The following is a 19,619-nucleotide window of genomic DNA, read 5'->3' on the forward strand; positions in this document are numbered from 1 at the left end:
TTCAGCCGTGAATTCAGTTTTAAATGACCAAAAACACATTAATTATTTACTTTTCGCTGTTGACTCTCTTGTCACTTTGCTAACGTCATATCTGCCCTTCTCTGATTGGTTTACTCTGCTTCCTGTTTGCTCGGATTTGCTCCGCCCTAGAAATCGAATTGATTCAATGGCCGACCAGACTCATCCGCTGGTACAGTGGTGTGGCTGGATTTTCCAGGCAAAGATGACCCAGCTATTTTTGGACTGTTTCATGTAATAAATCAGTTTGTGCTATGAAAAGTGTATGAAAACAATGTAAATTCTTATTATACATGAAAAAAAGTCTTTCAGGTGTCATTTCACTTATACAATTTGAATAAATGAGTCAGAATAAAATTTGGGGGAGACATAGGCAAGCTTTGGCATATATTATCAAAATAAATGATTGTCTGAAGTATGAACTTGGAATAAATACAAACTGAGCACATGTAAATATTTATTCATATTATGACATATTCTATGACATAACCCTATACAACAAGGGTTCGCGTTATATATGAATCAGAATATGAAGCAGTCACGTGGTTGTGTGCAGCAACAAAGCTTCGGACATCACCGATCACGTGGTTATGGCAAAATGAATCAATCTCCGATACAGTGCTTCACTGTGAGATGTTTCGTTTTTTGATACAAGCTTCGAAGCCTTGGTGTCAAACGTCACATCACTACCAACTGGAGTGTTTGTTCAATAATGACAATTTGCTCATAACTGCAAACTTTAGCAAACTGATTTTATTTAATATTTTGAAAAGACGACAGTGAAGAATAATGGAATTATACACCAAAACTTAAAATACAAATAAATAATATAATAATTATAAAAAATGTACAAATAAACTTGTGACATACAAGTTTCACTCATGGTGGCATATGGCTGATATAAAGACATACACCTTTATATCGGCCATACGCCATGTTTATTTGAATTTATATATAATAAATTAAAAAATAAATAATAAAAAAATGAATGTGTTTGTGTATATATAAATACACACACATACGTATTCTCATTTGTAAGTAGCTTTGGACAAAAGCGTCTGCTAAATGTATATGTTAGAAACAAGCATGTTTGTTTATATATTTATATATAATTTATATTATATAAAAATATTTTAAATATTTTGTTAAATAAATGCATGTGTGTGTATTTATATATACAAAGTAATATATTATATGAACACAACTTTTTATTTTGGATGCGATTATGTCAGTCTGCATATTGTTTATTGGTGGATTTATTTGATCTTATTTTAGATTTCTGATTAATTAAGATCGTAATCGACTGTAATGTGTCCCCTGTTTCATCCTTATAATATCCTGGGTTTCATAAAAATTAACAACCTGCTGTTTTATAAACTACTTATGTGTAACCATCAAAATGCTTTATGTCTGATTTTAATTAAAATCACCATATGTGTTTGCTGTTAAAGTAGTCTAGTATAAATTCAGTAACTTCTTTGATTTTTCCAGATCTGGTCTTGTGGGCGTCAGTATCACACAGTGATCACAGTTCACACCTGCGGTGAAGCTCCTCCCACAACAATTCACCAATAAATACTGGGAATATTCACAAGAGAAGGACAAACTCCAGGTGTAGCAGCTGAAATCTGTGTGACTGTTAAAGATGGAGTTTATTAAAGAGGAGATTGAAGACATGAGTGATCCAGAACCATCCAGAATAAAACATGAAGATACTGAGGAAAAAATAGGTTGGTGTCCATTCTTGTATCTTCATTGTTGACTGCTGAGAAACATTAAGGTATTAAAGCTTCAGTTCAACAGATTTGGTTTCAGATTTTTCAGTTCAACATAAATTATACATAAAATGCAACTAAATAATCATAATCTTGAATAGCTGTTGTCATGCACATTTTACATGGATTAACAAGAAAATGACAAAACTAACCTTTAGCACATCAAAGATCTGATATTTGATTCTCTGTTGCTTTTAATCTGTTAAATCAGAGTTTTAACCACATAATATTTTCATTTTAGACTGGATGGAGATGAAACCGCAAAAACATGAACTGAATGAAGAAGTGGAGGAAAAGCAGATCATCAAAACCCAAAAAGCAAAAGATAAGCCGCACACCTGCTCTCAGTGTGGAACGAGTTTCACACAAAAAGTAAACCTAAAGATACACTTAAGAATTCACACTGGAGAGAAACTGTATACATGCACTCAGTGTGGAAAGAGTTTTTCTCAAGCATCAGGTCTCAGTTATCATCTACGCTTTCACTCTGGAGTAAAACCATTCAACTGTGATCGGTGTGGGAAAGATTTTGCTTCAACATCAAATCTAAAACAACACTTGAAAGTTCATACAGACGAGAAGCCTTTTGTGTGTTTTTTCTGTGGAAAGAGTTTTACACAAAAAGTAAACCTGAACAAACACATGAGAGTTCACACTGGAGAGAAACCGTTTACATGCACTCAGTGTGGAAAGAGTTTTTCTCAAGCATCAGGTCTCAGTTATCATCTACGCATTCATTCTGGAGAAAAACCATTTAACTGTGGTCAGTGTGGTAAAGATTTTGCTTCATCATCAAATCTAAATCAACACTTGAAAGTTCATTCAGATGAGAAGCCTCATGTGTGTTCTTTCTGTGGAAAGAGTTTTTCATGGCTGCACAGTTTTAAACTCCACCAGAAAACACATAATGAAGTGAGAGATCATGTGTGTTGTGACTGTGGGAAGAGCTTTACGAGAGCTACCGATCTGGAACAGCACCAAAGAATTCATACTGGAGAAAAACCTTACAAGTGCTCATATTGTAACAAGAGTTTCACTCAGTCTGCACACCTGAAATCACATGAGCGAGTTCATACTCGAGAAGTCATACCACTGTAGTCAGTGTGAGAAGAGTTTCACATGTAAAACTGGTCTCAATTATCATCTGCTCCGTCACTCTGGAGACAAACCATTTAAAGGTGCCCTAGAAATGAAAATTGAATTGACCTCGGCATAGTTAAATAATGAGAGTTCTATATGGAAATGACATACAGTGAGTCTCAAACACCATTGTTTCCTCCTTATTATCTAAATTTTATTTGTGCAAAAGACCTCTGAAGACCAGGCGAATCTCAACATAACACCGACTGTGATGTAACAGTCGGGATCATTAATATGTAGCCCCCAACTTTTATATATACCACCAGCCCATGTTCAAGGCATTAGACAAGCCGGTATTAACATCTGGAGCAGCACACAGACTTTATGCAGGTAAGCAAGCAAGGACGATAGTGAAAAATGGCAGAATCTGCGCATTTTTAATTATGGCCCAAAATTAAAAAACTGAATAAAAAAAAAATCTGTGGGGTATTTTGAGCTGAAACTTCACAGACACATTCAGGGGACACCTTAGACTTATATTACGTCTTGTGAAAAAGGGTTCTAGGGCACCTTTAACTGTGATCAGTGTGGTAAAGATTTTTATTTCATCATCACAGCTAAAACAACACCTGAAAGTTCAGATGAGAGGCCTCGCTTGTGTTCTCTCTGTGGAAAGAGTTTTTCACGGCTGAACAGTTTTAAACTGCATCAGAAAACACATAATGAAGTGAGAGATCATGTGTGTTTGGACTGTGGAAAGAGCTTTACTAGAGCTGACTGTCTCAAACAGCACCAAAGAATTCATACTGGAGAAAAACCTTACAAGTGCTCATATTGTGACAAGAGATTCAGTCAGTCAGAAACTCTGAAATCACATGTGAGTTCATACTGGAGAGAAGCCTGTACTCAGTGTGAGAAGAGTTTCAAACATTTATCAAGCCTTCACACTCATGTGAAAATATGTTACAAGTGAGAAATACTTTTTTTTATGTCAAATACATTCAACTAAATAGTGTGAGATAAAATATGTAATTTGTCCTAAATGCACAATATCATCTAGTTCAATTTTGTCAATTTGCAGAAACCTTGGAAAATTATAAAGACTAATAAATTGAAAGTGATTGGGCACTTAAGTCATTTCCTGTCGGTATTTAGACTCAAACCTGCAACCCTTTGGGTTACCAGTCTGACTGTAACCATTAGGCCAAGACTGCCCCAAGGTCTTTCTTGAATTAGATCTATTCATGTCATTTACTTATTGACTAAGTGTACTAGATTGTGTTCTGAAACAAATACATCTCGTCTTGATTTATTGAAAGGATTATATTGTTTTAATCTTTCTAACTGTGATAAATATGTTTGAGATGTACAGTATTATTGTAAAATAAACTCAAATTATGAGGTTTTGTATCATACAAAGAGGTTAGAGCTATTTTTTATGAAGTTTGCATTATTGACTGCTTACGAACAATAAAGTACCAAAGCTTCAGTTCAGCAAAGATGTGAATGAAGAGCAAATGTGGAATATTTTCTCCAAATGCTGACTGAAAAGATACAAATTATTGGCAGATAATTTGCAAAATGAGAAAAATGCACTTAAATTTATTTATTTTTTACCCAGAAAACAAGACTAAACATCTTATGTACTTTTTTTTTACCTGAAAATTAATCAAACAATTAGTCAAAATGATATTTTTAGATATCTGAATTTTACCTACTCCTAGTCGAATCTGCTGTTGTTTGACTTGAGACTGAATTTACTCAGCTCCTCGCTCACACCAGAGACCCGCCCCTAGTCTTGTTGATGCTAAGTGCTAACTGCTAACAACAGTAGCCTGCTTTTGTCAAATCAACTTAATGAATTACTTCAGGAATTATGAAATAACATCTGGATGCATTCATATGTGGAAAAAGCTCTCCAGCATGTCAGGTATGTAGCGCTGAGATTTTAATTAAATCATGTTGCAAAACGAAGCAACTGGAGTGTTTGTTCAATAACGACAATTTGCTCATAACCGCAAACTTTAGCAAACTGATTTTATTTAATATTTTGAAACGACGACAGTGAAGAACAATGAATACACCAAAACTTATAATACAAATAATATAAATTACAAATAACGTGACATACAAGTTTCACTCATGGTGGCGTACGGCTGATATAAAGACATATACACTTATGTTTATTTGAATTTATATTTAATACATTTAGAAATAATTAAAAAATGAATATATGTGTGTATATAAACACACACACACACATTATTCTCATTTGTCAGTCGCTTTGGACAAAAGCGTCTGCTAAATGTAAATGTATGTAAGAAATATTTACACAAGTATGTTTACGAGGCTGAATCCAGCTTCTTATTCGCAGGTACTTATTGACGCTATCTGGTCCACCTTAAAAGACGCGACGCATCTGCGTTTTTGCCTTTTAATTCACGCTTAACTTGGGACCGCGGTTTTTCTCATCACGCTTTTTTTTTAGGAATTGTGGTGCTTTTTGTGTCTATTTTCATAATTAAAGGAAAATAAACTATTTTGAAATGCAAATAACACTGACATAAAAATGAAAAGGCACATAAAATATAATTACAGTATTCTTTGTTATGAGCTTAAGGGACCTTGTGGTTTTTAACTTTTTAGGGACGCTGTTACTATTGTGTCTGTTTTCAGAAAAGAATAATAAACTATTTTGAAATATAAATAACCCTGAAATAGTGAAAATTACTGTAAAATTACTAAGGTATATTAAATACAATTACACCATTCTTTAATTATTGCACGTCATCCTTTGAATGTATTAAAGCTGCAGTATGTGAGATTTCTGTCCACTAGAGGCCTATTCAAAACAAAGGCGTAGCTTGATGATGGCAAGTTTGAACGCGGAATCTTGGGACATGTGGTCTTCACATCACACCCGGTGGAAACGATCAGGATAGGACTCAGGAAGAAATCATGTTCACTAATGCAATTATTAACGTTACTGTAGTGTGAAGCAGAGCAGGAGCGAGTGTTGTGGAGCTGAACGAGGAGCTGGAGCGATTGATCAACCCACGCCTCACGAGCAGCGGGACTTTTATTATGCCACAGTCGCCAGCGCCACTTCCGCTTTTCCGGTCATGAGTATGAGGTAACTCAGCTCTGTTTATCATATTAGATACAATTGAATAAGAAAATGATGTTATAACGTAACTCTGTGCGTTCGCTCGGCAGCTGCTGTGAGACACTCGTTTGAGACACACTGCAGTAGGCTAGATCAAACATTTGTTGCCTTGCCTATTAAAACATGTAATATATTAAAGCGTCTTTGGTGTTTCCATGGCTTCTACAAAATAAAACTAGAAACCGAGGGTAACGCGGGTATGACGCAATTGACAGGACTCCTCAAACGTCCCGGAGCCTTAGTTAAAATTGCAATTTTCTCATGATTTACAAATATTTGGAAACATTTGAGATATTGTAAGTACTCACGTGAACAAAATACATAACACTGGCATAGTGGTTTTTGGATATTTTACTGCAAAAATTGTACATATTGCACCGACATGTTGCGCCATCATCAATTTCTTGGCCGCCATGGAGGGTGCGTTAAAGTGGACATTAACCCCTTTACTAGAACTACTCCTCTAATGAAATGCATATTTTCAGCATTTTTTACTGTAGAATTCTTTTTTTATGAGTCGTTAAACATGGCCCATTACACAATGCGCTGTTAAAGTAGTCCAGTATAAATTCAGTAACTTGGCTTTAATTTTTCCAGATCTGGTCCTGTGGGCGTCAGTATCACACAGTGATCACAGTTCACACCTGCAGTGAAGCTCCTCCCACAACAATTCACAAATAAATACTGGGAATATTCACATCATCCTACAAGAGAAGGACAAACTCCAGGTGTAGCAGCTGAAATCTGTGTGACTGTTAAAGATGGAGTTTATTAAAGAGGAGACTGAAGACACGAGTATTTCAGAACTACCCACAGTAAAACATGAAGATACTGAGGAACAAATAGGTTGGTGTCCATTCTCAATTCTTCATTGTTTACTGCTGAGAAACATTAAAGGGTTAGTTCACCCAAAAATGAATATGATGTCATTAAGTACTCGCTCTCATGTCATTCTAATTAAGATATTTTTGATAAAATCTGATGGCTCAGTGAGGCCTGCATCGCCAGAAATAACACTTTCAATGACCAGAAAGCTACTAAAAAACATATTTAAAACAGTTTGTGTGACTATAGTAGTTCAACCTTAATATTATTAAGCGACGAGAATACTTTTTGTGTGCCAAAAATAACAAAATAACCACTTTACTCAACAATATCTAGTGATGTGCGATTTCAAAACACTGCTTCATGAAGCTTCGAAGCTTAACAAATCTTTGCTTTGAATCAGTGGTTCAGAACGCCAAAATCACATGATTTCAGTAAGCGAGGCTTCATTATGTCATAAGTGTTTTGAAACTTCTATAGTTCACGTGACTTAGGCAGTTTTGCTCCAAACCAATGATTCGAAATTAGCCAACATCTCTCAAGTTGTGTTTTTGCTCATCTTTTACAAAGTCAGTGACACTCGATAGCGAATGTCAGCTTGTATATCGTTAAAACGACAATTCGTAAATTACAAATATCGCACACCCCTATGGGCCAAATTGCATCATTATTTTTTGAGCAGAAAATGCAAGTAAAACCCTTTGCAATGCTGAAAAAAAAAGTATTTTACTATTTTAAAATAGCTGCATATCGCTATAATATTTATCTTTTCTGAGCGAGTATGAATTCACCTTTAAATTCAACTAACAGTATGTAGCGTATACCCTCACAACAGGGCTAAATGCACACTTTAAGAAAATTGTGCTTTTCACTACTCCGGTATTAAAACAATCAATTTAGCAATATTTGGACTATTTATGGTTTATTTTGATACCTAGCCTACATGAAATAATACTTTTTTGTTCAACAAATACACTTTTCTTAAAGTACACATGAAATCAGAATTGACCTTATTAATTTTCAAATTGCTAGTTTTGTGGTGAACAATTCATCCGTGCATGTCAATCCACACAAAAAAATTGTTTGGCTTTGTAATATTTAATCAAAATCTGAAAATGCTCCTCTGCAACGGTGCCCCTTCTCTGATGACATCAGTTTGACGGCTTGGGTTGAAATCGCTTAAACCACTCCCCTGCAACCGTTAGTCTACTATGAGAGCGAGATAGAGAGGAGGAGCGCTAAAGTAAAACTCTGCCCTCTATTCAATATTCTGTTTCACTTGGAAATACGTCACAGCACTGGAGAAAAGTCGTTTGCAAGACTTTAAATTGTTTTACACATTGTTTAATTTGTCTTTACCCATTGAATACATTTTTTAAGAAAGTTTACATAATGTAAAAATGTATGTGTTGTTGATTTATTTGCTACCAAGGATATGCTATAAATTTATAGACATTTATGCATAAGGATTGTCTGTAAAAGTACAGAAAATGTTCTGTAAAAGTACAGAAAATGTTCTGTAAATTTACAGAATTTTCCATTTGGAGTTGAAGGAAATGTCCGTAATTTAACGGAAAATGTACTGGTAATTTTCTGCGAGTACATTATCTGTTTTTTTTATGGATTTTTTTTTTTACAGTGTGTAATTTTAAATATGTTAATTTTGAAAATACATAAACTATATTATTACTTGTTTACGCTACTATTATTTTACCCAAAATACCATACTTTTACCTGGTCTTCCGTTAATTAAAAAAAATTAATTACCTTGAACAAAACCCAAAAACATTAACAAAATATATACAATAATTTGATTGATTCACATTTGCTACATCTTTTAACATTTTTAAATACATTACATATTAGATCAAATGAGCACAGAATCAACTTTTCGTTGCTGTCCGGAAAGCATCAAGGATCAAGTCAAATGCGCCTCCAGCCCCGTTGAACCTTATTTATTGTCTTTAAAGCATAATCTGTAATGTTATAATGATTTTAATCAACATCAAAAATAGTTGGCCTACTTCTTATAGGTTATATAATGCTTATATCAGATTATTTGAGCCTCTACATTGCTACTCATCATTGAAAACAACTTTATTGTACAAACTGTAAGTGCCGTCACCCATTTTGTGAATATGCATGGGGTGTAATTATCATAGAAAGGTAGCGCTGAATAGAGAGCTCTACAATGCAATTCTTACTAGTAAAAATTGCCATTGTAGAGCTCTAAAATTATGTTTTTAATATTAAGAATTACAATTGCAGAGCTCTCTAATTCATTTTTAACTAGTTAGAATGCAATTACAAAGCTCTCTAATTAAATTACAGAGCTCTGCAATTATACATATCTTTAATGTGTTTTTTTACTAGTAAAAATTCATTTGTAGAGCTCTCTAATTGTAATTGTTACTAGTAAGAACTGATTTAGAGAGCTTTGTAATTGAAATTCTTACTAGTAAAAATGCAATTACGACGAGTAACACTGGGAATAATTTAAGCTAAAACGGTTTGCCATAGATGCAGGCCTCACTGAGCCATCGGATTTTATCAAAAATATCTTTTAAAATTTGTGTTCCGAAGATGAACAAAGGTCTTACATGTGTAGAATGACATGAGGGTGTGTAATAAATGACATAAATTTTCATTTTTGGGTGAACTAACTCTTTAAGGTAACAGCTTCAGTTCAACAGATTTAGTGGCTGTGAAATAATGAGCAAAATAGAGATTATAAATGATACAGTAAATGAAAAATGTACATGTATCTAAATGATCATAATCTTGACAAAACTGTTGTCATCCACATTTTAAATGAATTAACAAGAAAATTACAGAACTAACCTTTAGTACATTAAAGATCTGATACTTGATTCTCTGTTGCTTTTGTCTGTTAAATCAGAGTTTTAACCACATAATATTTTCATTTTAGACTGGATGGAGATGAAAACACAAAAACATGAACTGAATGAAGCAGAGGAGGAAAAGCAGGGCATCAAAACTCAAAGAACAAAAGATAAAAAGCTACACACCTGCTCTCTGTGTGGAAAGAGCTTCAGACAAAAAGGACATCTAAAGAAACACATAAGAATTCACACTGGAGAAAAACCGTTTACATGCACTCAGTGTGGAAAGAGTTTTTCTCAAGTATCAGGTCTCAATTATCATCTGCTCCGTCATTCTGGAGAAAAACCATTCAGCTGTGATCAGTGTGGCAAAGATTTTACTTCATCATCAAATCTAAAACAACACTTAAAAGTTCATTCAGATGAGAAGCCTTATGTGTGTTCTCTCTGTGGAAAGAGTTTTTCATGGCTGAGCAGTTTTAAACTGCACCAAAAAATACATAATGAAGTGAGAGATCATGAGTGCTTTGAGTGTGGGGAGAGCTTTACAAGAGCTACCGATCTGGAACAGCATCAAAAAATTCATAATGGAGGAAAACCTTACAAGTGTAAATATTGTGACAAGAGTTTCACTCTGTCTGGACACCTAAAATCACATGAACAACTTCATACCAGAGAGAAGCAGTACCACTGTACTCAGTGTGAGAAGAGTTTCACATGTAAAACTGGTCTCAATTATCATCTGCTCCATCACTCTGGAGAAAAACCATTTAACTGTGATCAGTGTGGTAAAGATTTTATTTCATCATCAAATCTAAAACTACACTTGAATGTTCATTCAGATGAGAAGCCTTATGTGTGTTCTTTCTGTGGAAAGATTTTTTCTTTGATGTGTCATTTAAAACAGCACCAGAAAACACATGAAGATGTAAGAGATCATGTGTGCTTTGACTGTGGGAAGAGCTTTACGAAATGTACCGATCTGAAACGGCACCAAAGAATTCATACTGGAGAAAAACCTTACAAGTGCTCATATTGTGACAAGAAATTCTCTCAGTCTGCACACCTGAAAACACACGAGCGAGTTCACACTGGAGAGAAGCCGTACCACTGTACTCCATGCGGGAAGAGTTTTACACGTTTATCAAGCCTTCACACTCATATGAAAAAATGTTGCAAGTGAGAAACATTTTCTTTCTTTTTTTATGTTTTTTTATGTATGATACATTCAACTAAATAGTGTGAGATAAAATATGGTGCTAAATGCACAGTAACATCTAGTTCAATTTTGTCAATTTGGCGAAAAGCTTGGAATTTGTCCTCTGCATTTATTTCATACACATAATAAGTAGTGAATAGTGAATACACACAAACACCTGGAGCAGTGGGCAGCCATTCACGACAGCATTCAGGGAGCGATTGAGCACTTCAGTCATTTCCTGTCAGTATTTAGGTTCGAACCCGCAAACCTTCGGGTTATCAGTCTGACTCTAACCATTAGGCCACGACTGCCCCAAGAAACTGCCCCAAGGTCTTTCTTGAATTAGATCTTTTCATGTCATTATTCAATAAGTAAAGTATACTATATTGTTTTCTGATAGTATAGGTGTGAGAAATAAAACATCATCTAGTCTTGATTTATTAAATATACACAAAGAATGGATTATATATCACAGTCTAATCTTTCTAACTGTGATAAATATGTTTGAGATGTATACTATTATTGTAAAATAAACACAAATTATCATGTTTTGTATCACACAAAGAGGTTGGAGTTCATTTTTATGAAGTTTGTATTATTGACTGCTTATGAACAATAAAGTACCAAAGCTTCAGTTCAGCAAAGATGTGAATGAAGGGCAAATGTGGAATATTTTCTCCAAACGCTATATGAAAAGATACAAATCATTGGCAGATAATTTGCAAAATGAGAAAAATGCACTTAAATTAATTTTTTCCCCCAGGAAAAAAAATTAAACACCTTATGTCTTTTTTTTGTTTTTACCTGAAAATTAATCTAACAACTAGTCAAAATTATATTTTCAGATATCAGTCGAATCTGCTGTTGTGTGAATAAAGAATTTACTCCGCTCCTCCCTCACACCAGCGAGTATTATAGATTTTACTGTAAATTTACTGACTGATCCACACTCCGGAACAGAAGGTGGCGGTAATGCACTATTAAGCTGGATGCCAACCGCCGTTAAAAAAGAAGAAGATGCTAACTGCTAACAACAGTAGCCTGCTTTTGTTGTCAAAGAGAGAAAATCAACTGGATTAATTATTTCAGGAATTATAACATCTGGATGCATTCATATGTGGTAAAAGCTCTCCAGCATGTCAGGTATGTAGAGTTGTGATTTTAATTGAATCATGTTGCAAAACGGACCAACTCGAGTGTTTGTTCAATAACGACAGAAAACCGTAAACTGCTCATCTGATTTTATTTAATATTTTGAAAAGACGAGAGTGAAGAACAATTAAATTATACACCAAAAAGTTAAACAAACGCGTGACGGACTAGTTTAATTCTTAAGAATCAAGGCAAAACCAGTAAAAAAAAAAGGGGTAAATAAAGACTTATACACTTTGTTTATTTGAATTAATGTTTAATAAATTAGAAATAATTTAAAAATCTCTAAATTAAACAGACTTACTTGAGATGGCGGTCAACCAGATCTTACATCAAAATGTTGGATACTTTACACTACTTAGGATTATGTTTCTTGTTAGGAGCATTCAGGACGCTGCCTATTCAAAGTGTGTAAACTGAAGCAAAGGAACCATCTCTTGATAGAAGATACTTGAAACTTGCTCTTCAGAGTGCAATTAAGCTGAAAGTAAACAAATGCAATCCAGCTTACTCTTCAGTTTTTCACCCTCAGTGTCCAGATTTGTATGTAGCCAGACCCACGTATATTAGTCCTTTTGGTATTAGTATAAAATCCATGGACATTAATCTTAATAGACTTGCACAAACCCATTAATGCCCTATTCCTCCTTGGAACATAAAAAAATAAAATAAATAAATAAATAACATCATGTGGAATTTGATCCATCAAAAGAACAACTTGAACAAATATTTATGTAGGAATAAAATGTTGTCTTCCTCTTCATAAACCAATGTATACAGATGGATCTAAGACAGAGAATGGTGTGTCTGCAGCAGCAGTGTATGGACAAAATATTTTTTAGTATCAGTATTTCAAGCAAAAGCGCAATTTTTACTGCTGGCTTTAGAACAAATAGAGAGAACACAACAACAATTTTTAATTTGCACAAATTCTAAATCTTGCCTCCAAGCATTTGAATCCTTTAAAACGGACCATCATATAATAGTTAAAATATTTGCAAAACTTTTTTTTTTTTTTTAAAGGAAAAATATTTTGATATTTTCTGCTGGATTCTGGGTCATATGGGACTATTTGGTAATGAACAACAACTCTGAGTTTGAGTAGGTTTGGAGTTGATAAATCCAACCTAGTTTAGATCAGGGTCAACTGTTGCACAATGTTCGGTATAAACTTTCTCTGTGAACTCAGGTTTAATCCAGAGTTTGCAAAGCACGTGCACCTGAAAGTGTGACACGTGCGGCAAACAGCCAATCACACAGAACAAGGACAACGTCAGTTTGATTCGCTTCTCGTGGGAGAGCCGCACAATTCGTGTGTCTTCCGAAGATTAAGAGATCGTTATGAAAAATATTAAATAAAACGCATTTACAAAGCAGGAATAAGCACTAATGCAGTGAAATTTTGAGAAGGCAGCTGAAAGAAAATATCTGATTAAATCAATGCATGTGAATCAAACAAATAGACCAAATAATTAATATAGTTTCACAAAGAGCTCAAAAGAATACATCTAAACTTAATCTTTTTAAAAGCTTTACATTATGCATGTATTATAATTATTTTAATTTGCAAGCAAAGTTTAATATTGTCAATAGGCCTAATAGGCTTAATCATATGAATATATCATGAATTTTTCATAATTTAAATTTATTTATTATAAATATAATGAATAATTAACAGCAAATGTTGAGCAATTTTGTCTCTAAAATGTTTTCACTATAAACTGATTTAATTTGGAGCGAGTGATACAGGAGGAGTGGCTGTATTGCATCAGATACATGTCACTTTACTAACAGCTGATTGATCAAGTGTGGGTTTGTGATCCCTAACTTAAAATAAAACCTGCTCCGGAGCATGATAACCGTGTAGCGTAAGTTACCATAGCAATGAAACCAGCGAAAAACCAATCCACCTTCATGAGCCCGAAAAACCAGAGTTTGTTCAAACTAAACTTGAACTTACCTGGGTAGAAACTGAAACAGGCTTTGTGCAACAGGCCACAGATATGATGAATGAAGGCCCAAAGTCAGAATTTAAAAATACAAATACACAATCTTTGAATCCCCCCTTTGATCATTTTTGATCATAAAACAAACTTTCATAAATCATACAGCATGCCCCATACAGGTTCCACTACTTAGTGTAATGACAGAACAAGTGTTTATGATGAAGTCTTCATCCTCCTGAATGCTTGAGTCCTTTCTTATTTTGACATTGTGGTCTTGAGGAAGTGGCGTATAGTGGTGTTTTCTGTGGATGTTCAGGGATGTTCAGCTAAGTGGTCACTGCAGTGCGGCCTAGGCGTTGGATGTCTTTGGTCATCCCCTGGAGTGCTGGAACACCTGCAATCACACAAAAGAGAAAAGGGAAATTTATCTTGCCATGGAAAATATTTCAATCAAATAACTCCTAACTGCTCCTAAAACGGTCCCTCTTTAATATTGTCAGGACACTACTGTATTTATCAGTGGCTGTATGTTTATGTCTTCATCCTCAGGTGACAAGGTAGAGCATAAAAACCCTTGTCCCACCATTTCTGGATAAACAATACTGCCATCTATCCCTTGTCTCTAGGTAGATGTTTCAAATCCGACTGGCTCACATCGATCCACTTTTCTTTTCTTTGCACCTGAACTGCTCCATCAGCTACCAAGAGATACTGACATGAGCTTTTCCACCTGGATTCTCGCAGTGATCTCTGAGTTTTTTAATTGTTACTATACCATGGCCCCCCTTTTGGAAGTGTCAGCTTTATCCTTGGCATTGTGTACTGCCAGGCTGAGTCTTTCATCAGTTTGAACAAGGCTGTCAAATGTTAGATTTTCATTGGACATGGGCCCCTTAAAGGGGTCATGAACTGCATTGTTTGCTTTTTACATCTAAAATTGTCATAATTTATAAATAAAAGGCATTTTTCCTACCCTGATTTTAGCCTCTGATTTGAACGCTCTGTTTTAAGGGGGCATGTCTGCTGTGAGACTTCAGTGTAAACGCCCACTGCTTTGATTGGCTAACATCTTTCCATTTGAAATAGCTAAGTAATACCAAAGACTATAGAATAACACTTAAGGGGCCTTTGGTATTACTCTCTTTTTTAGCGTGTTTTTACTATTACAGCTCTCAAGGTAAACTAATCGTGAAAAGTGTTGCATTACATTTAGATCTATGGCGTTATATTTAGATCGTGGCATGAAAGGTTGCAGAGATGAACATTGTGTAGCTGATCACATATGTTGAGCGCATGAAAGCAGTGATCTTGTCATTGCAACTTAATTTCTGTACTAACAAAATGCTTTCATCTTCACTAACAGTGTAAACAAGATATAATTAAAAGATTTGTTGAATAAAATGGGAGTTTTGTGCATCAGTCATGATAAACTCGCGCTGTTTGATTGACAGCTTCAGCGCACGGTGCTCCAACAATTGTAAAGTAAGCTTTCTTTGATCGCTTTCTTTATATAATTTAATCATCGTTAAATAACAGATTATTTTATCCTACTAAAGGAAACAACGCAAGTTGATGTTAAGTCACTGGTTTGATTTACTGACACACAGACAAAGAACATCTGACTGTACATGAATCATTACATATCAGATCAGGCATTAGAATTAACACAGTTACTTACATGTTGCATTATTGTCGAGTCCAGGCACTGCACAATATTTTGTAACAGCATGTTTATTGTTTGGTAGCTCGAACCAGTTTAGCACCACATAGGCCTATGTTACTTAGACTACCTATTCTATTGCATGTCATGCGCAAATCAGTGGGCGGGGCTAACCAGGCAGGGATGAAGTAGGCGTTGATTTTCCTCTGTAGATGCTGTTGAATTTGTTTGACCAAATTTACAGACAAGCCATCCCTGTTGGTGTTTTCTCTTAAGTGCTGCATCTTTCCATAAGCCCTTTTAATGGAAAGGCCCATTGTCCATTCTCTGAGTGCCTAATGTTGTTCTTCTGGCAGATGTCACCCTGGCACTTTCTTAGTCCCAACCTTTTGTCCAAATATTAATTCAGATTTTCCATCATTTGCTCAATAGTAACATTTGGAGGTTCTGTTCCATGTCTTTCTGTTGTTGGCCTCAATGCAGGGCCATTACCATTGTTTTGTGCCCTCAGAGGTGTGAAACAGAACAAAATGTGTTAGAGCCGTTAGGTGCAATTCAGATTGAAATTCTCAGCAATCTTTTAGACTGACCATTTCAGACACACTGACAAATCAAACATGTTTCCAAAATACAAAATTGCGTATTATGGACTCCATTTGTACTCCTAACAGGTTTTCAATACTACATTTAAGACGAAACATTAATTTTCAGGCTAATATTCCTTGTTTAATTTCTGAAAACTTCCCCAGTTTATTCAAATAAATTGTATCCACAGACGTATTCTGTTGATCTTCAAAATAAAAACTGTAGAATCTCCAAGACTCTTCTGTTCACTTCTTGTTGCAGTTGGTGAGTTGTCTTTTTGTCAGCCTCTCCTGGCTGGCTCGCCAAATTGTTAGATTTTGCTGTAGTTGGCTGAGCCATTGTTTGGGTATTAGATTTCTCTAATACATAAGATAAGTAAGCTTGACCAGAGTTCTTGTTGGGAGAAAAAATTATTGAAGGTAGTAGTGTAGCACAGTTCTTCAGCATCAATATCAGCATCTCAGTCTTCAAAATATCTTAACCCAAAGTTCTGTCTGTGGGACAGAACTTTATACATGAAGACAATGGGGCTACAAACAATAGAAAACTGTTAGCTGTAAACTGTCTAACCTGCAACCTACTCTGAGTAATGCTGTTTCTTTTGTCATTCACACCCATCAGTTTCTGTGGGCCATACATCCGTATGGGCCATTTAGTTCACACCTTTACAAACACAGAGTTGATTGCATCTGATGCACAGTCACAATGTAAATGTGTACAACTAAAGATAATGAACATACTCATCATCTTTCACCTGTGCCCTGTTTCATCCTCATAATATAGTGGGTTACATAAAAATGAGCAACCTAGAGCTGTTCTATACACTATCAGTATATAACCATCAAAATGCTTTATATGTGATTTAAATAAAAATAAAAGAATACTTCATGTGTTTTCTGTTAAAGTTATCCAGTATCAATTCAGTAACTTCTCTTTGATTCTTCCAGATCTGGTCCTGTGGGCGTCAGTATCACACAGTGATCACAGTTCACACCTGCAGTGAAGCTCATCCTACAACAATTCACCAATAAATACTGGGAATATTCACACCATCCAACAAGAGAAAGACAAACTCCAGGTGTAGCAGCTGAAATCTGTGTGACTGTTAAAGATGGAGTTTATTAAAGAGGAGACTGAAGACATGAGTATTTCAGAACCATCCAGAATAAAAGATGAAGATATTGAGCAGCAAATAGGTTGGTGTTCATTCCTGATTCTTCATTGTTTACTGCTGAGAAACATTAAGAAAACACAGCTTCAGTTCAACAGATTTAGTGGCTTTGAAATAATGAGCAAAATAGAGATGATAAATGATACAGAAAATGCATCTAAATGATCATAATCTTGAAAAACTGTTGTCATCCACAGTTTAAATGGATTAACAAGAAAATGACAAAACTAACCTTTAGCATATTAAAGATCTGATATTTGATTCCCTGTTGATTTCGTCTGTTAAATCAGAGTTCACTTGAACTTATTTTAACCAAATAATATATTTGTTTTAGACTGGATGGAGATGAAACCACAAAAACATGAACTGAATGAAGAAGAGGAGGAAAAGCAGAGCATCAAAACTCAAAGAACAAAAGCCAATAAGCCACACACCTGTCCTCAGTGTGGAACGGGTTTCGCAAAAAAAGTAAACCTAAAAATACACATGAGAGTTCACACTGGAGAAAAACTTTTTACATGCACTCAGTGTGAAAAGAGTTTCACACAAAAAGTAAATCTAAAAATACACATGAGAGTTCACACTGGAGAAAAACTTTTTACATGCACTCAGTGTGAAAAGAGTTTTTCTCAAGCATCAGGTCTCAGTTATCATCTACGTATTCATTCTGGAGAAAAACCATTCAACTGTGATCAGTGTGGTAAAGATTTTATTTCATCATCAAATCTAAAACAACACATGAAAGTTCATTCAGATGAGAAGCCTTATGTGTGTTCTCTCTGTGGAAAGACTTTTTCATGGCTGTGTCATTTAAAACAGCACCAGAAAACTCATAATAAAGTGAGAGATCATGTGTGTTGTGACTGTGGGAAGAGCTTTACGAGAGCTGACAGTCTGAAACAGCATCAAATGATTCATACTGGAGAAAGACCTTACAAGTGTAAGTATTGTGACAAGAGTTTCACTCAGTTTGGAAACCTGAAATCGCATAATCAACTTCATACCAGAGAGAAGCAGTACCACTGTACTCGGTGTGAGAAGAGTTTCAAATGTAAAACTGGTCTCAATTATCACCTGCTCCGTCACTCTGGAGAAAAACCATTTAACTGTGATCAGTGTGGTAAAGAGTTCATTTCACAGTCACATCTAAAACATCACTTGAAAATTCATTCAGGTGAGAAGCCTTATGTGTGTTCTTTCTGTGGAAAGTGTTTTTCATGGCTGTGTCATTTAACACAGCACCAGAAAACCCATGCTGGAGTGAGAGATCATGTGTGTTTGGAGTGTGGGAAGAGCTTTACTGCATCTGGTGATCTAAAAATGCATGAAAGAATTCATACTGGAGACAAACCTTACAAGTGCTCATATTGTGACAAGAGGTTTGCTCGGTCTGGAAACATGAAAAGACATGAGCAAGTTCATACCGAAGAGAAGCCATACAATTGTACTTGGTGTGAGAAGAGTTTTAAACATTTATCAAGCCTTAACACTCATATGAAAATACGTTGCAAGTGAGAAACTTATTTTTTATGTCAAATACATTCAACTAAATAGTGTGAGATAAAATATGGAGTTTGAACTAGATGATACTTTGCATTTAGGACAATCAATTATAAAGACTCAAAAGTTGAAACTTTACAACTCAACAATGGCAGCGTCCAGGGAGAGATTGACTTCAGTCATTTCCTGTCGGTATTTATGTTCAAACCCGCAAACCTTTGGGTTACCAATCTGACTCTAACCATTAGGCCACGACTGCCCCAAGGTCTTTCTTGAATTAGATGTATTCATGTCATTTACTTATTGACTAAGTGTACTAGATTGTGTTCCCAAACAAATACATCTCGTCTTGATTTATTGAATGGATTATATAGTTTTAATCACATTAATGAGTTTAATCTTTCTAACAGTGATAAATATGTTTGAGATGTACACTATTATTGTAAAATAAACTCAAATGATCAGGTTTTGTGCATTGGAGTTCATTTTTATGAAGTTTGCATTAATGACTGCTTATGAACAATAAATTACTAAAGCTTCAGTTCACCAAAGATGTGAATGAAGGGCAAATGAAAAAAGTGGAAAAGGTTTTTTTTTTTTTTTTTGAAAAGATACTTCATTGTCAGGTAATTAGCAAAATAAAAAAATACACTTCAATTAGTTTTTATAACAAATGCCTTATGTAATTTTTCTACCA

At 35.0% G+C, this 19,619-nt stretch overlaps 2 protein-coding genes and 1 pseudogene across 4 annotated transcripts; all 3 read left to right on the forward strand.

The window, feature by feature from the left end:
• The first annotated feature begins 1,618 nt into the window (after window positions 1-1,618).
• On the forward strand, window positions 1,619-3,194 carry LOC137004359 (gastrula zinc finger protein XlCGF57.1-like; annotated as a pseudogene).
• Window positions 3,195-4,664: 1,470 nt separating this feature from the next.
• LOC137004343 (zinc finger protein ZFP2-like) lies at window positions 4,665-11,844 on the forward strand. 3 transcript variants are annotated; one of them, XM_067364588.1, is made up of 5 exons: window positions 4,676-4,803; window positions 5,866-6,006; window positions 6,637-6,885; window positions 9,794-10,886; window positions 11,754-11,844. In XM_067364588.1, exons 3-5 carry the CDS (start codon window positions 6,801-6,803, stop codon window positions 11,782-11,784), a joined length of 1,209 nt encoding a protein of 402 aa, XP_067220689.1. In that variant the 5' UTR covers window positions 4,676-4,803; window positions 5,866-6,006; window positions 6,637-6,800; the 3' UTR covers window positions 11,785-11,844. The 3 variants fall into 3 exon arrangements, with proteins under 3 accessions (XP_067220690.1, XP_067220689.1, XP_067220691.1); XM_067364589.1 differs by lacking the exon at window positions 5,866-6,006 and having other exon boundaries at window positions 4,665-4,803; XM_067364590.1 differs by lacking the exon at window positions 11,754-11,844 and having other exon boundaries at window positions 9,794-11,503.
• A 36-nt stretch (window positions 11,845-11,880) lies between these two features.
• Window positions 11,881-19,382, forward strand: LOC137004339 (zinc finger protein 135-like). Its single transcript, XM_067364585.1, has 3 exons — window positions 11,881-12,051; window positions 17,199-17,447; window positions 17,757-19,382. Exons 2-3 carry the CDS (start codon window positions 17,363-17,365, stop codon window positions 18,935-18,937), a joined length of 1,266 nt encoding a protein of 421 aa, XP_067220686.1. The 5' UTR covers window positions 11,881-12,051; window positions 17,199-17,362; the 3' UTR covers window positions 18,938-19,382.
• The last annotated feature ends 237 nt before the right edge of the window (window positions 19,383-19,619 follow it).

Source organism: Chanodichthys erythropterus, chromosome 17 (genome assembly GCF_024489055.1).
Source record: "Chanodichthys erythropterus isolate Z2021 chromosome 17, ASM2448905v1, whole genome shotgun sequence".
Taxonomy (NCBI): domain Eukaryota; kingdom Metazoa; phylum Chordata; class Actinopteri; order Cypriniformes; family Xenocyprididae; genus Chanodichthys; species Chanodichthys erythropterus.

Coding starts and splice junctions, on each gene's coding strand:
- LOC137004343 (XM_067364589.1), top strand. CDS start 6,801: ATGGAGTTTATTAAAGAGGAGACTGAAGACACGAGTATTTCAGAACTA. Junction 6,886..9,793: donor AGATACTGAGGAACAAATAG/GTTGGTGTCCAT, acceptor TTTTCATTTTAG/ACTGGATGGAGATGAAAACA. Junction 10,887..11,753: donor CATATGAAAAAATGTTGCAA/GTGAGAAACATT, acceptor TTATATTTTCAG/ATATCAGTCGAATCTGCTGT.
- LOC137004339 (XM_067364585.1), top strand. CDS start 17,363: ATGGAGTTTATTAAAGAGGAGACTGAAGACATGAGTATTTCAGAACCA. Junction 17,448..17,756: donor AGATATTGAGCAGCAAATAG/GTTGGTGTTCAT, acceptor TATTTGTTTTAG/ACTGGATGGAGATGAAACCA.